Here is a 17,525-nt window from a genome sequence, read left to right as displayed (position 1 = left end):
TCTGATTGGACAAAATTCCCTTCAGCACATACAGATGGAACGTTATCCAATCTCATCATCAAACTCTCCAAGGCTCCATCATAGAAAGACCTATGTCCCAGAATTTACGACATATACGTAAGTAATTATTTAAATATTATTGTCATAATATTATCATAATCATGCTGTTTCAACGTCCATTGTTTTGTCATTTGACATTTTTCTGTCACTTCGCTCCAAGCGCTCATACCTGCAGAGCCGCGTTAGTGATATGTTTCTGATCAGCTACGCGGACGCCTGTGCATACAGCTAGGGTTGGAGAACTCCGGCTGAACTGGTTGCGCTTCTACTTATTTAGGAGACCAGTTCACGGACGCTGTTGGCTAGTTTGTGGATTTTTGTTTTGCGTGCATGCACAGATACCATTATCTGATCTTGTATTGTGACTAAATGTAGCTAGTGCATTTTGACTCAAAAAAAGGTTTGATGCAGATTTAAAATTTATGGCAGATAGATTCCATAAGATTTCATAAAAGCATAATGAAGAACGCTAGTAATAACTCATAATGAACGCTAATACACTAATAATAATGCACAAAGTACGCTATTACTCTAATAATAACGCATAAGAAGAAATATGTTTCTTTTTTAATTGGTTTAGTTAGCAGGTTGAACAATTAAAGTGGTAGATTCCACAATTTATGTTCTGAATAAATGTCACAGACATCACAAAAATATGTCACTTGGGCGGACTCGCACGAACAGTGTCAGGTCAAAGAACTGGAAGATTGCGCATGCTACTGGTTATAAGTATTTTTAATTGGGTAATTACATTCCGAATGAAAATTAATTTTTAGATACATTGCATTGCATCGTCGCGTACTGGTTTAAATATTGATCAGTCTCATAAGCTTATGTATTTAGTACCGCTGTGTGTTATCTTCAGTTCTCAAGTCCATCCAATGCCCTTTGAATTCCTGTTACAGCTGGGTGTGTTATGAAAGTTTAACCTGCATGGATCACTTAACCCCCTCTGAGATTCTCATTCTTTCTTGGTTAGAGCATCATGGATAAAGGAAAGAATCTCAGGAGGCGTAACAAAAGCCGGGTGAGTGGTGCTGAGCCTGGGCTGCTTGACGGGAGGCAGGAGCTGCGCCCGTGGGGCAGAGCCTGGTGAGTCACGGCTTGAGCCTTCCAACAGAAGGAACCAAAATCTGGGATGAGTGCGCATTGTTGTTAGTGGCGTTGAAATTCATTTTGAGTACATACACTCATCTTGTCATGCATATGTCTTGTTTGTTGGTGCGGCATCATGGAAAAAGTGGTTGACTGCAGGATAGAAAACAGGCACACAGCGATGAGCTGGATAAGATGCATGCTTGTGGTATTCTTTATTACACGCCATGCTCAGGTGCACAAATTTTTAAGCCCCTTAACTTTTACCATCTACTAATATTCCAGGGAGGTGGACTGGTTTTCACTCTGCGGAGTGATTCTGCTTCTGTGTTTGGCCCCCTTCATCGTCTTCTTCTTCGTCATGGCCTGTGATCAGTATCAGTGCTCCATAAGCCTAGTCCTGCTCGACTTGTACAACGGAGAGGCTACCCCACTGAGCATCTGGAACAAGGCCCCTTCCTTCTCATGGACTATTGCCAAGCTCTATGCCTCCTGGGTTACCTTCCAGGTACAGGAGAATCCAGGCACATAACAGCCGGGTGGTGCTTTGAGTTGTGAATTTGATCTTTGGGCCTCTCTCCACTAGGTGGTGCTGTACATGTGCATTCCAGACGTTACCCACAAGCTGCTGCCAGGCTACGTGGGAGGGGTCCAGGAGGGAGCACGCACACCAGCAGGTAAGGGGCTGAGCAGTCTCTGTTGCTCAATCAGCTTGCAATAGAAAAGCAGGGAAATCTTTGGAAATTAATAGTGTTCTCATTTTCGCTAACATCAAAGCTTGACAGGAAGCACTTAAATCTTGCCCCCCCTCCACTGCGCAAACTAGACATTCATTAGTTTGGTATTCCTAAGGTCTTTTACATTATTTGACTGAGATTGTATCACTTGTATCATCAGACATGTTCCTTATGTTTTTTGTAAGGCTGGTCAGTCCACATTTTTCCAAAACATTTAGAAATGACACCACCTCTACTGCTCTTTCAGGCCTGATTAATAAGTACGAGATCAACGGCCTGCAGTGCTGGATTATAACCCATACCTTATGGCTGGCCAACCATAACTATTTTCACTGGTTTTCTCCAACCATCATCTTTGATAACTGGATCCCGCTGCTGTGGTGCACCAATATCCTCGGCTACATCGTGGCCACGTTCGCATTTGTCAAGGCCTACCTGTTCCCTACCAATCCAGAAGACTGGTGAGAACCCAAGAACTGTAGTTACTGTAGCTTGTCCCCACCCTGTTAACGATGGACTAATCTATTTGTCTGTGGACTTGTGTAGCAAATTCACAGGAAACATCTTCTACAACTACATGATGGGTGTTGAGTTCAATCCCCGCATTGGAAAGTGGTTTGACTTCAAGCTCTTCTTCAATGGTCGTCCTGGTATTATAGCCTGGACCCTGATTAATCTGTCCTATGCTGCCAAGCAGCAGGAGCTTTATGGCTATGTGACCAACTCCATGATCCTGGTCAATGTACTGCAGGTAGGTCTTTGTGCCACTAGATGGCGATCTCTATTAACATGAATAATCTTTACCTAACCTGGGTGCTGATTCTTGGTGTTCTTGCAGTATTTTGTGCATATAATTGGCAGAAGTGCTTTTTTAATGATAATGTTGTTGTGATGATCCCTAAATATTTACCTAATAGTTCATTTTCTTTATCATAATGAATCCTAATGTTCTGTCCTCAGGCCATCTATGTTCTGGACTTCTTCTGGAATGAAGCCTGGTACTTGAAGACTATTGATATCTGCCACGACCACTTTGGCTGGTATCTGGGCTGGGGCGACTGCGTCTGGCTGCCTTTCCTTTACACACTGCAGGTATTCCTGTGCTATGCAGCACTTCATAAAACATTATAACCGTCGATTTCTAAAAGAAATGACTAGTACCATTAGTTTTCACTCATTCTTATTGGCTGTTGTACGGCAGGGCCTGTACTTGGTGTACAACCCCATCCAGCTCTCTAGCCCTCACGCCGCGGCCGTCCTCGCGATCGGCCTGGCGGGCTACTTCATCTTCCGCTCCACCAACCACCAGAAAGACCTGTTCCGTCGCTGCGACGGCAAGTGCTCCATCTGGGGCCGCGCACCTACGTACATCGAGTGCTCGTACCGCTCATCGGACGGCGGCTTCCACCGGAGCAAGCTGCTGACCTCAGGCTTCTGGGGCGTGGCTCGCCACATGAACTACACGGGCGACCTGATGGGGGCGCTGGCCTACTGCCTGGCCTGCGGCGGCGGGCATCTGCTGCCATACTTCTACGTCATCTACATGACCATCCTGCTGGTGCACCGCTGCATCCGCGACGAGCACCGCTGCAGCAACAAGTACGGGAAGGACTGGAGCCGCTACACGGCCGCCGTGCCCCGCCGCCTGCTGCCCGGGGTCTTCTAGAAATGGGGCAGGCAGGCAGGGGGCAGAGGCCTCATGCTCCTGAGCGACTGGCCGTTCTCGCTGTCTTGCTAGCAGTCGGAGCATCTTTAACTAGCAGTTTTGGTTGAACCGCAGGTTTGATTAACCCTGTCTACCTCATTTTTGCTTCTCCGTGTGTGAGAAGGGTGAAGTGTGTAGGGATGTTGTTTGGATGACCTTGTTTGTTGGCCAATTTGTAATATGTGTGTATGCGTTTTCTTACTTTTGAAAACAACCACCTACAGAATGCCATTTTATACAAATGACTTGCATACATACACTAATATTGCACCTGTAAACATTTTCCTGAAACCATTCCCGTTTCTACTGAACATCTATTAGGCTTTCCTGGTTGGAAAGAAATCAACATTCTGTTTGAATGAGGAGCTACAGGGCAAACTTACTTTATAAACACTATACTATATTTTTATGTATTGTGTAGTTGCTATTTTAACCACCTGAATGGACAGATTCCAGAAATATTAACACTACTCATTTTAAATTGCACAATATCTGCACCTTCTTTTGTCTTTCAAAGCATTAAATGCCAACATAAGATGCTTCCAAGGTGTTAAAAAAAATAAATTAGATAATTTCTTTTATTTTTTATACCCTTTCTCTTTTTGGCAGCCGTATCTGTAGTCGGAGCTCGAGGAACAGTGCCAGCAGATGCCATAGGGGTCTTGACCTTAAAATAGGATTGCTACCAGTGATCCTAGACTGGTCCGGAGGAAACAAGAGCACACAGCTTCACAGGTCATCCAGAAGAGCTGTCCTTTTTATTGCCTATATTGTGAATTGTGCTGAACATTTGAGCAGTTGATCATGTTACAAATTCTGATGTTGACTCTCTGAAAGGTGCTAAATTCTGATGCCTACTCTCTGAGAGGTTTGCTTACAGGTTTTCTGTTGAGTCCATGAACTCAGCTTCTCTCAGAATGTGTTCCCCAAAGTTTTTCACCCAAAAGGTTACGCCCTCTGGTTCCAAGCCCTTGCTGTGTTCTTATAACGACGAACCTGTTGTCCTCGTATATTGAAAACATGTGCCAGCTCTTCCTCAATAGGATAAGTGAATGCCCCGCCAATCCCCTTAAAAATCCCTGTATTTCTCCGAATTCCAACTTTATATCGCTATTGATCCGGGACGTCTTTGGGCTCGAGCCTCCAACTGTTTGAGCGCAGCCGCTAAACATTTCTCCTCTCGAGCCACCAGAGTGGAGCACAAAAGTTGTTAGTCACAAGCTGCAATTATAAGCATAACACTGTCATAAAATGTTTGCCTTTGTTTGAAAACCTTTTTCCCCCAATAATGTTATCGAAGGGGAGCGGAGCAGAAATGATGAAGGCTAACAATATATGATTACATTTTTCTAAGGACAGCATGATAACTATATCGGTCCACGTGTCCATGTTCACTAACCCTAACCCTGTTTTAAGACAAGTCACCCATCTATAAATGAACTCCTTTGCTTGTCATTCAGTAACCTGAAATGTGTCAAATCACCATAGCCTCCTCTTTATCTTGTTTTCGGAAGAAAGTCTTCTATCTTCTGCCTACGTGCATAGTGTACGAGGATACACTCGTGCCTGGTGGATATTCTAGTGTAACCTTTAAAGTGTCAGCAATGCAAGCTGCATTGTTTTAATTAGCCTGGGAAAAAATGCATCAGGGATAGTTTAAGCCCCAAAAGCGCACCCCTAACGACGCCCCTGATTATGACATTATTCCTCAAATTGATTTTATTTCTTTATTAGTGCACTATGGAGACAGAAAGATGCAACTTTTAAAAAATATTTCACTGATTATTTGATGGTATTGTTCCAAAGTAACATTATTATGGTGAATTGAAGTGTTAAGTAGTTTATTTTAAAAGAGCATAATGCTTTCTAAAATAATGAAAATAATTATTTTATTATAAGTAATAAAAATATTCTTATAAATTAAATCCTATAATATATAACTGTAGAACTGAAGAAAATGCAAGGAACAATTATTTTGCACAAGCATGTTAGCGCCCAAATGTACATAAGTGTGCTCTTGAGAGTGTAGGTTCTGTTCTCACCTAAAAGCAAATCCCAAATAATAAAACTGGTGAACTTCAGAATCTTCATGAAAACTGAGTGAATTGGTTTTAAGAAGAAATTTCTTCTTAAAAATGGTTGGTGAATGAGGCCCAGTGAGCTCTAACATGTGCTAATGCGGGCCCTCACTCAAACTGCACACATGATGCATGGTTCCCTCATCACACATAAACACACCTTCCCTCACCCCACAGTTTTCCTCCATCTCATAAATAAACATGTGCTGCTCGCTACAAATGCATGACCGATCAGCCCATAAATCCACATCTCGCGGCTTCGTGGTGGCTCGTAGTCTGTGGCAATGTGGAAACACTTACTGCAGGTCTGGGATGTGCTGTGGGCCTTTAACAGATGGACAGCACTAACTAGACAAATCAATGGTACTGTTGGGACTGCTCTTGACTATAGATGTGCACAAACAACTGAAATCACAAATTCTGAAAATAGCAGAACTAAGTACTCTGTGACCAGCCAAGAAACAAGCCCAAACTCCTCATTATTTCATGCAAGGGCTCAGCGTCTGACCACACTCAGTCACTGATAAGATGCTTCACACTGACTATAATGGACATAACTAGGTTATGGTATATGGATCGACCCCCACACACACACACAAAACTTTTTTTTTTTCTTCAAAGCTAATACAAAGTGAAGCAAATCCATTTCACTACATTAAATGGCTGCATTACATTAAATGTCTAGATTTCGATGAATGTCAATGGATGAAAAAAAAAGGGTTTGCTTATGTGTATCTTCATTTGAGACAGCTAGCCTTATATACGTGGTTTGTCACAAAGTCTGTTATGATAAAGCCATGAGTTTAGAAGGTACCTGTTCATGGTCAGTGGTTCTATGAGATACCAGTCTCAGTAACTCATTAACTGTGAGATACCAATCTCAGTAACTTATTAAATGAGGTTTCAATGCCAGTTATTAATTAACTGAAATACTAAAACATGATGCTTTAGAAAGAGCACAGAGGTTACTGTTGTTTCTCTCCTCCTTCACTGTACTTTACTGCCTTTTCAAACATGGTACTGAACATATGCTTGTCTAGTAGCAGAGCAGGAGACAGAGATCAATATGTTTGTTGAATGTATGTGAAAGTGTTCACACTTTGGCTAGATTTAAAGAAAGAAAGGAAAAGAAAAATAAAGATCGCAGTAAAGCCTTTGCACTGAAACCATCTTTCTGAGAGCTGTCCGCACGCAGGACCATGGTGCCAGTGTGGGAGAGGCAGGTGAAGGGCTTGTATTGGCAAGCGCTTCCAGTGGTCTTGATGTGTTAGCACACACCCTGGAATTCCCTGCGCACAACACCAACCCAAAATCCCACACACTGTAATATTCCCGTGGGAGGATGGAACAATAACTGACTGAACAGCTGGAAATGACACATTCATACACTTTCAGTCCTCAATCTTTTTATCATGTCCACGTATCTCGCTTTCTTTTTATCTTTCCCTCCTAGCCCCCCTTCTCTCTCTCTCTCTCTCTCTCTCTCTCTCTCTCTCTCTCTCTCTCTCTCTCCTTACCTCTCTCTCATTATAATAACCTCAGGGGAAGGGGCTCTTCCCTTTCTCTCTTTCCTGGAGGAGGACATGAGGTGGAGTCCAGGGTGATCCAGAGCAAAACAGACTAAGCACACCCTAGACACTATGACCCTAGAGGTCTCTGGACTGTTTCACCCTAGCCCCGCCCTCCACAGAACAATACTACTCACACACGCACACATAGAGGACTGTTAAACACCACTGACATCAGAAGATTACTGGACTTGATGTGGAAAAATTCTTGGTCTGTAAGGGAGTGGAAGAGAATGGGTAAACTGCTTGTCAAGCACTGAGAAGGGGAGGAGTGTGTGGAATGCTAGTGGATCGGTCAGCTGGAGGTGGAGCAGTGTTAACTGGTACCTGGCGGGGGCTGGTGAATATGACAGAGAGAATGGGGCTTTGTTAGGCTCGCTGGCCTTGAGGTCTTTGTTTCCTGATCTCAACCCTGCACAAGAGATTACTGACAGTAATCACCTAAAGAGATGTATGTTTATTAGGTGATTGAAAGGAGGTTGACATGTCGATCATAAAAATGCAAACATACAAGCACATTCTTTTTTTGGTTTCCCACAGAGCATTCACACACACACACACACACACACACACACGCCCTCCAGCACACATTCCTTTACACATGTTCACACATAAGGCTCTGGCTGCAACCCTTCATAGGGAAGTATCAGCTGTCAAGCGACACATTTATTTTGATGTACATGCGTGGGTGTGGGTGCCTGGGTGGGAGGTGTCTGAAGGTCAGGAAAGTTAGTTCATATTGTTCTAAAAGGTCACATGTAGGGTGTGTTTGCATGCAAAGCTTAATTATTTCCGTCTGTTTCCATCTCTTCTGTTTTTATCACTCTATCTCACACCATTTTTGTGTCTCTCCATCTTCCTCAGAGAAGAACAGGTGGAGAGGTCCCCGGGGGAATCAGAGGACTGACACATGTCTTCCAGTTGCTGTAGCGACTGATGGACATATTAGTCATGGAATGGGAGGGGGTGGGTGGGACAGGGTGTGATAGTGCAATAGCCAGCTGTCTGCATGGCCACTGACAGAGAGCCGGGCACAAACTCGGCCGGGCCGCCCATCACACTTGGCAGAGGAAGCTGGCAAAAAGGTCAGTGAGGCCCATGCCAGCACAACCCGCAACCCAGAATAGCCGTGGTGCAGGCAGGGCCCCACACCACATCTCACTGGGAGATCACAGCTACATGGGGCAGCATTTACTGGAATGGGTCTAAGGGGTTTGAAGAGATGCAAGTGCTTGAAAGTTCTTAAAATGTATTGAATGGTTTCTAAGAGTCTTTTCCTTAGTCAGCAGATTTCTATGTTTCATGTGTTTGTAACGTGGAGTGGTTAGGAAGCGGATGCATGTGCGGAGAAGAGTAAGATTTATTAGGGGCATATCCAGAATCAAAATCGTTGGAGCAGTCCATGGTCATAGAGCCAATAGATCACAAGAATACATGATTAACTAAAATTAACTAAACACACAATCACAAAAAAAGTAGTAAGCTATAACACAAGCAGCGATAAGTACATTTAACTAACAGTAGCGGATAACATAAAGTGCAGAGAAAACACAAACAGCGGCTCTAAATCACAGACAAGACATAGATTACAATAACAAGCAAATGCACAGGCAACAAGGCAGGGTTTAAATACATGTGCTCATAAGACTTAACTAGACACAGGTGCAACTCATGAGGGGCGGAGAATACAAAACTAAGGAACGACCCACAACAAGGAAGTAAAGTAAAACAAACACATGAGACAGGGAACCGTCTCAGTATTCTTTCTCTTATTGTTTCTCTAAGTGCACACACACACACACACATGCATCCCTAAGACATACAGGGGAAAGAAAAAAGCTTCAATATAGAAATCATTTTCACCATTAGAAATAACCCTAAACCCCAGAATCCTCATTAAAAAAATGACCCTCCCATACTGCACTCCCACACACGCCACACCTCTGGAGTGTTAGCCAAGTCTTTTTCACACTAGGAAACCATTAAACATCCCTAAAAGCAGAAACCCTAGCAATTCTGCTCATCCCCAAAGGCAGTGTTTCTTCTGACTCCTCCTTCATGGGTTTCACTCTGGCATTCCTCACCCCTGCTCCCATCATCATCCTCCCTCCTGCGCTACCTCTACAGGTCCTTACTGGTTTTAACTGGGTGGTCTGGGGTAGCTCTGTCTTGTAAGCATCTTATGAGAAACCTTAGGAGACTGCATTTATTTTCTGTATCCCTGCAGAGAAAAAGACTCCATACAGTTAACTTTTTCATAGTCTTGGTTCATGTGACTCACATGTGTATGCATATGGGTGTGTGTGTGTGTGTGTCTGTGTGTCTGTCTGTCTGTCTGTGTGTGTACATGTGTGTTGTGTTTGTGAATGCGACCTCTACAGGTCCTTGATGGTTTTATCTGCCTGGGGTAACATTGTCTTGTAAGCACCTTATGAGCAACCTGAGGGACTGGATTTATTCTTCCTAGAGAAAAAGACTCCATACAGTTAACCTTCTCTGTTTCATAATCTTGGAAAAACAAATGCTGGAAAGAAAAAGAAAAAATGAATGGCAGAGCGGAGACCTGGGGGTGGGTGGAGAGGTGGAAGGCCAAGAGGCCAAGAGGCCGAGGGAAAAAAAGCACTTCATAGGATCTCTCTGTCTGCTTGTGAAGTCTCATCAATTGATGGATATTTTATGACTTGGTTCATTTCTGATTTCTCAGAATCTTTATTCGAACTTAATTCGCCAGTGCTGCTTGTCACAGAAACACAATACATCAAGTTACTAACTTGTTAGTAACAGGCCTGAAGTCCCGTACACTTTTGGAACTTGCACAATAATGGATGACTTCAACAAACTGACTGAAGATGTAAAAACTGGAGCTAGCTAACCTGTGCAGGAGGTGTAGCAGGGAAGATAAAGGTGTAGCAGGATATACGTGGCTGGAGCAGCCACCTTTTTGCATTTGCTTTGATTTGAAGAGAACAGGCGTCTTCTCCCCTAAAGGGAACAGAAGAGGTAAGAGACTAATCTCCCCTAATGGTGTAGGACAACTGAGTGCGTAGGTACTGTTCCTTGTAATTTAAACCGTAGAAGACCCTAAGATTGTTCACTAGAACTGATTCACTGTGAGAGTGTAGTGTTGGTTGTTTGTAAGCAAAGTTTGTTAAGGTTAGTTCTCAGTAATCACATGCTTGAAAGAAAGAGCTTTACGGGTGAAGAGTCGGGAACACTTTCCTCCAATTGCCATAATTCCACATTACAAAAGTGTTTCTTAGAAAGAAAAGTTGGAAACGACACTTGAATTACTAACAGTCCTTCTCTGGTATTTGTATGACTTTTTCTGGTGCAAGAAACCCAGTTTACAGAATAAACCAGCAAATAAGTAAGCAGGGATCAAAGTGTCATGGCTGTCTGGGTCAGCATCTTGTTCTGGCGACCGCAGACTAACATGGCACATGGTACCCACAGTAACGTTAGACACTGTGACTTCAGTGCTGAGGCATCCCGCCCCCACCAAGCTCAGCAGAGAACTGCAAGCTGATCCCCCTCTGCTTTAGCTCCGCATGCTCTCTGGGTCTGGTCCCCCACCCCCCCACAGGCCCAAGTTCCCTGGCAGTGATGAGCTGGACACGGGACAGAAATGAAACGTGCCCCCGGTCAAGTGGATTGCAGCAAGTGGAAGCAAGCAAGGGGTCGGTTCTTACACAGACCCAGGAAAACAGGGCCATTGCCTCCATGTTGCCAGTAACGACACACCCGAATGCCAGCTGCAGCTTTGAATTGAGGTGAACACCCAGCTCTGAGACGCAAATAATGAAAACATGCCTTGATCCCAGTAAGGCCATGCAGAGCAAACATGCTGTAGCAAAAAGCAATTAAGGTACTGAATCTTTTCTCCTTGCAGTGCCAAAAGAAGAATTTTTGTTTTTGAGAAGCTCTCTCTATTTCACAATGATCCCATGTAGTCTTCGGTGAATTGTACTTTTGTAAAGTTGAATTTACTTTAGCTGTAGCACACAATGTCTATTTTCACCCTGGTGATTTCACGGTTGTGAGCCAAGTCCGGGTTGACCTCTCCGAGTTGGAGGCAGGGAGGCTTTCACAGCACTCCCCGGGTACCTAAGCAGGGAAGCCCCAGACATGGGGACTCCAGACTGGCTTGTTCCACAGTGTTGTATCCTCCAAACATGACACACTCACACTGCCACAGGAGCCTTGGACTTCATCATTCCATTTTCATGTTGTACTAACAGCAAACAGGGATCAATCCTTTGAAAGTGTGTGTGTGTGTGTGTGTGTGTGTGTGTGTGTGTGTGTGTGTGTGTGTGTGTGTGTGTGTGTGTGTGTGTGTGTGTGTGTGTGTGTGTGTGTGTGTGAGAGGACTGGGCTAATCCACACTGATGAAGTGGAGGCTTGTTCATACTAGAGACATCAGTTTTTTGCCTGGCTAAGGCTGCAAGGAGCACAGCATTTTTCCATAACCATAACTGGCTGGGAGGAACGTGAACAGTGAGGCAAGGCTAAACTAAGAGCGTAAATGGGCTTGGAATACAACTTCCATGGAGCTCCTTTCAAGTGTACCTTCACAGAAATTTCACAGCAGTGTCTAGAATGATACCAGAGAATGGACAGAGAATGATACCATAAACAACAGTGTACAAGGTCCGTAATGACCAGACACGGTGAGGCATTGAAGACCAAACTAACACCAAGAAAGTGGCTTCAACAGTCTGTTATGTGAGCTCAGTCAAGGCAATTAGCAGCATTTACTGGATAAAACCCCAGGTTTTTACCTACACTCACTGGTGAGCCTGGAAAATAAAATGCTATTATTCTAAAACAAAAGCTCACATTTACAAATGCCTGTTAGCAAAAGGTGACATTCTATGTCTTTCCCCTTTAAATAGTGACATTTGTTGGTTAAATGTAATGCCCTTAATGCCTATGCAGAAGGAAATGGAACCTTCCATTTCCAGCCCAGGTGCTGGAGGCATCAGTTTCACGTCCTCTTTGCCATCCTTTGGTGCGGTGAGGTGGTCTGATATATTGGTGTTCATAATCAGCATTAACACACACTGAAAGGCCAACAGCATTCTCTTGCCTGCGTGTGGGTGTCCTTGGGGAGAATAGGAGTGCTGGCAGGGTAGTGGAAACCTCTGACTGATTCCAGACACCTTTGGCATCCAATCCAAGCACACGACTCGGTGGCTGACTAAGGGTGACTGAGGAAGCAGACGTCTGAGGCTGACTCCGTACTCCTGTGTGCTGCAGTGGCGTGTGCTTCTCTTTGATCATCTCCAGCGGCCTCTGTGATGTGCTGCATTAGCATGTGTGCACGTTATACGCTTACATTCTTGAAGCGCACATCAGGTGTGTTCTGTACAGTGGGAAATAAATCATAGACATCATAGATGCCATTCTGTGTAGTCGCTGCATAATCCATCACTGTGAAGGGCAAAGGGACACTCCTCACTCTCTTCTCTCTCGGTACTCTTTCTCTCATCAACTACAAGGCCCTCCGGTCTCTTCATCAGACAGGAGGGAGTTTTATGTATTTTATGCTTCCTGAGTTCAAATGGGGAAATTTTCTCATTGCCAAATGTGATTCTGGCCTCATGTGACTCTGTGGGTTGTTATTTCTGTTCCCCTCTGTCTGCTGAGACCAACGTTGCCATTATTAACAATAGTAACCTAGTGGCAAATGACAGACAGGGACTTGTAGTGCACAAGGTGTCTAGAGAAACACAATGTTTCCGACAGAGACCGTTTATCAGCTGTGAAACAAACAAAGTGCTTCTGAAGCTCAAGGAGGTAAAACAAGTTATATATATATATATATTCATTTGATGCTCTAAATTTGGTTGTGTGACACAGAGCAATGGTTTGTTACCAGGGTCACCCATGGCCAGAATTATCTGGCAGAGCACTTTTCCACAGCTTTTCCCAGAGTTCAGGACAGCTGATGGAAATCCAGCACATGACACTACCCAGCTGACTCTGCAGAACAGCAGTACAAAGCAAAAGGGTCCGGCTCACAAAAGCGAGTCTACCATCTCTGAATCCAGGAGCCGGTGGTCGCTGTTTACATCCTTCTCAATCCCCTACGCTGACCTCAGTTGTCCCACACTACAACAGGAGTTCCCCGAGGACCCAGGCATGAGTCTAGAAACTCGAGTTGCTAACTCGGCCTTTGTTTTGAGCTTTTAGCAATAAGGGCTTCGGAAATGCTTTTATCAGGCCTGAAGATTAATTAAAAATAGGAAAGTTCCAAAATAAGAAACTTTTCCAGGACCACCCCAACACTGCACTTCTCTGTCTGCTAGATTTGCTGGTTAGTGTAGTCCCTTTACAGCCAAGGAAAACAGAAAAAAGGAAAGGAACTTTAAAGAATAACCTTAAAGCTCCAAACTCTTCCACATCTCATTGGAAGAAGCACTAGATATGCTGTGCAGATCCAAATGTCCGAAGGGATGGATTATCAGAGCCTCAAGGGCTTTCTGCTCTGTGTCACACAACCACATGCTGGACACTGGCACACTGCATCATTCACACAGAGCACTTAAAGTCTAATAGTGAGTGATCCAATCTTCAGCAATTAGTACTCTCTACACACTATCCATTACATACTGGCTGCTAGCGGGTGTATTAGAGTGACAGCCAACAAGAATTTATTTGTGTGGGACCAAATGATGAACGCTAATGCAAGGAAGGAAGTCAGCAGTGAGATAGAGGTTCCTTCAGGCTGCACCGGCCCTTGTCAGTCAGCTGACATAGAAGGGGCCAGATATGCAGCGGTCGTGGTCTGGAAAGACAGGAAGAAGGAAAAGTGTTTCTGCTCCAGGTCACATCCGGCCAGTACGCACGTGCAGACTTCCCGACTTCCTCTCACTGTGGAACCGGTGGTTGTGTGTGTGTGTGTGTGTGAGAGAGAGAGAGAGAGAGAGAGAGAGAGAGAGAGAGAGAGAGAGGGTGAACGAGCGCAAAGTGACAGATATTACATGATACCAGAGGCATACACAGGGAAAAAGCACTTATCGTTTTATTTCAGCACCTCTACTCAGCACTCCTCCAGGTATAACTTTCTCTCTGTTGTTCCACCTCTCATATCCTCCCTGTCCTCCATTCTCCCCTTTGGCACGCCATGCCAGTGGAGAGGGTAGCACATGCTGATGAATGTCAATAGGTTCCCATGGTGCTCCAGGAGAGTGGACTGGAGAAAGGAAGGAGGGGAGGGGCCTCGGCAGCCTGGTCAGTCCACGTGCACTCTGTGGCTCCATTAGGCTGATGGGGTTTTTATTAAATTAGCCAAAGGCAGTCTATGGATGATTCCTTCTCCAGGGGGAGAAAGAGGGAGAGAGAAGGAAAGAAAAAGAAAGATACTCAATTACATTTGCCCTTATCTCATTGCTAAAGGCAGGCATTGGTGTGGTTATTATCCTTTATCATCAGCAGAACACAGAGGCTCATAAATGGAGAAATACTGAAGCTACAAGGGCAGCTAGATGTGGGGAACGGGGGCTGGGACAGGGGACGGATGGCGAGAATGGCAATTTGTTGCCACGTGATGCAGTGACAGCATGCCACGGTGTGCGCTCTGCCAAAAGGAATTTCTAAATTGGTCACATGTGTCTCGAACTGGTAGGGTTGTAAGTGGGCGTGTGTTATTCAGGGTGCATAGGTGGGGGAGGACTTTTGAGAGACAGCCACCTTGACAGGCTGGTTCGGGAAGGAGACAAGTGGGTTAACGAACACCAGAGCAAGCAGCTCGCAAGTCGGAGAGACAAGACATCTGATAGATAATGAGACAGAGGATGATGATGGTGTAAAGAACATTACTGAACATTATTTCACAACAGAAGGCTAGGTGGATAAGGAGAGAGAGAGATGGAGAGAGAGAGAGAGAGAGAGGCAGAGACAGAGACAGGGAGAAGCCACAGATCACAATTCTGCTGGAATGTATCATTATCAGTGTAGACAATAGCTACATGTGTGTAATTTGTAGAATGAAGCAAGCATCTCTGAGCTAGAGTGAACGGCACTGCCTTGCTCAATTAAGACAGGGACAAACAACAGAAAGAGAGCAGAGAAGGTTATGTAGAGGGCAGTAATGACAGCCTTGCTGGAAAAAACAGTCTAATGCTGGCGTCTGTGGCCTGCACGGAGCTCTGCGGGGGCTTGTCTGAGCCCTGCATACCTCTTTATAGGGACAACTGATAAACAAACAGTAGTGCTCAATTCACACGAACAGTTCAGTCAGTTCACATTGAATTACCTGCAAAACAGTGATGCTCAAGTCACACAACCAGTTCAAGTGGTCTGCAACAAATTACATATCATACAATGCCCCACTGGCTGATCCTTGGTGTGTAACAGGTTAAGAGTGTTAAAACCAAAGTTTATTTCTTACTATGGTGGTTTTCTCCTTGTTAGGTAGGGAAATGTGCCTCGGGACATCTATTCTCACGCTCAGACAAACTGTTTTCAGGTTAGGTCCCAGCTATCACCCACTTAATCTCATTCTTATCAAAGATCAAATCAGAGGGGCAGGGAAGATGGCGACTCGAGAGGAGGGAGTGTCGCCATCTGTCACTGCTCGGTGTAAACATACATGACTAAGTCGTGCACAGTCTTATTAGGCATTGGTGTAATTTATGTGAGGTCCATGTTTAAAAGCTCTTTACTGCCTCCATCTTTCTGATCCTTTTTCACGTGGCCATTTCTTCTGTACACAATAGCTCAGGGTCACCAAGGTACAGTCCAAATTGCGATGGCGTATACACAATACAGGAGACGTGAAACTGTTCCGTGTAAATACCGCATGGCACCACGGGAAAGGAAACCAAAGTCAATTATCATACGGCAGCTAGACTTTGCGATTCTATGTGTCTCTCCATTTTTCTTTTCTTTTTTGATGGTGGGCAGGAAGAGCTGGCTTCTTTGAAGGCAGGATCTGAGAGAAGTGGATGCACTAAGCTTTAGCAGACGCATTAAGCTCCATTACACTGGCCGTGACCTCACAGCAAAAGCATGGCATCCACGTTACTGCTCCATTAGATAGAGCTGGGACTCATGTATGGTCTGTTATTGCAAGCAGGTCAGAGGTTAAATGTGTGTACTTCAAAAGGATTCCTCCCACCTCTGTCTGTACTGCTCACCACTTCAGAGATAATATGTATGCGCATGCATGATTGTGGGTTTGCATGTGCATGAACGTGTGCAATATATATATATATATATATATATATATATATATATATAGAGAGAGAGAGAGAGAGAGAGAGAGGGGGGGGGAGAGAGAGAGAAAAAAAGAGAGAGGGAGAGAGAGAGAGAGAGAGAGAGAGATGGGATGTTTTGGACAGAGGTCCAGACAAACTGTTTTGCTTACGCAGCTGATGAAGACCTCTGTATCTATTCCAACTCACTCTACATCCTACATTTTACACTCTCTACATCCTACACTGCAGTTACTCACCTGTTACCTTCTTCAGATTTATATATACAAATAAACTGACAACGCAAGCTACTTTAGACATAGAGGAAGATAAATGATTAGGCAGATAGAAGTAGACGGAAGAAAAGACAAAGGATTGTGTGTGTAGCTGGTGTTGGGTGACACCTTAACCGTGTGCCTATCAAAACAGGCCTATTCAGATCTTTTATTCTACAGAAAGAGGCCTCTGCTTGCCTCAACCAATTCAAAACTACAAAACAGAAAACCTTTTAATGGCCCTAAAGTTAGTACGAGAGATTTATTCCAAAACAAACATTTTAATAAACGAATAAGAAAAGACTCATCCTGCTTTGGACTGACAGTGTAAATCACACTACTTGGACTGAATACGAATATTTTAGCCACATGCTTGTATATGTCTGTGCGGCTTGTAATTGTAATTTTTTTCTCAGCCAAGCTCTGACGGCAGGACAGTCATGGGCATGAGACAACTGCAGCATCACCACTACTGAACCTCATGTCCATCCTCATGTGAACCCATGCACTCAAGAGTGTGATCTAGAGGAAGTGAGGCGTTTTGACATCACACCGTTTATGGCACACCATTCAGCCTCAGCCCCATGCCCCATCGAGCCCCACCCGCGCAAGAAATGATGTCATCCACAACCCTCTTCCGACAGGAAAGTCAGATCTGTCGAGTGTGACCCCCTTTCGTCCTTCCCCCGCTTGGCTGCCTGCCTTGGGGGCACGAGAGAAGAGGTCATTCCAACAGGAACAGGAAACCCATTGTTCTCTGGGTTTTTGGTGCTGCTCACACTTCACACGCCGACCCACGCCTGGCTCTGC

General features: G+C 44.5%; 1 protein-coding gene across 1 annotated transcript; it reads left to right on the top strand.

Moving 5' to 3' along the window:
- Window positions 1–35: 35 nt before the first annotated feature.
- Window positions 36–5,439, top strand: dhcr7 (7-dehydrocholesterol reductase). Its single transcript, XM_027011697.2, has 8 exons — window positions 36–117; window positions 1,040–1,152; window positions 1,441–1,663; window positions 1,742–1,832; window positions 2,140–2,353; window positions 2,439–2,643; window positions 2,853–2,984; window positions 3,094–5,439. Exons 2-8 carry the CDS (start codon window positions 1,046–1,048, stop codon window positions 3,556–3,558), a joined length of 1,437 nt encoding a protein of 478 aa, XP_026867498.2. The 5' UTR covers window positions 36–117; window positions 1,040–1,045; the 3' UTR covers window positions 3,559–5,439.
- Window positions 5,440–17,525: the final 12,086 nt, after the last annotated feature.

This window comes from Electrophorus electricus, chromosome 1 (assembly GCF_013358815.1).
Source record: "Electrophorus electricus isolate fEleEle1 chromosome 1, fEleEle1.pri, whole genome shotgun sequence".
Lineage (NCBI taxonomy): Eukaryota > Metazoa > Chordata > Actinopteri > Gymnotiformes > Gymnotidae > Electrophorus > Electrophorus electricus.
This window is presented reverse-complemented; position numbering and strand designations above follow the sequence as displayed.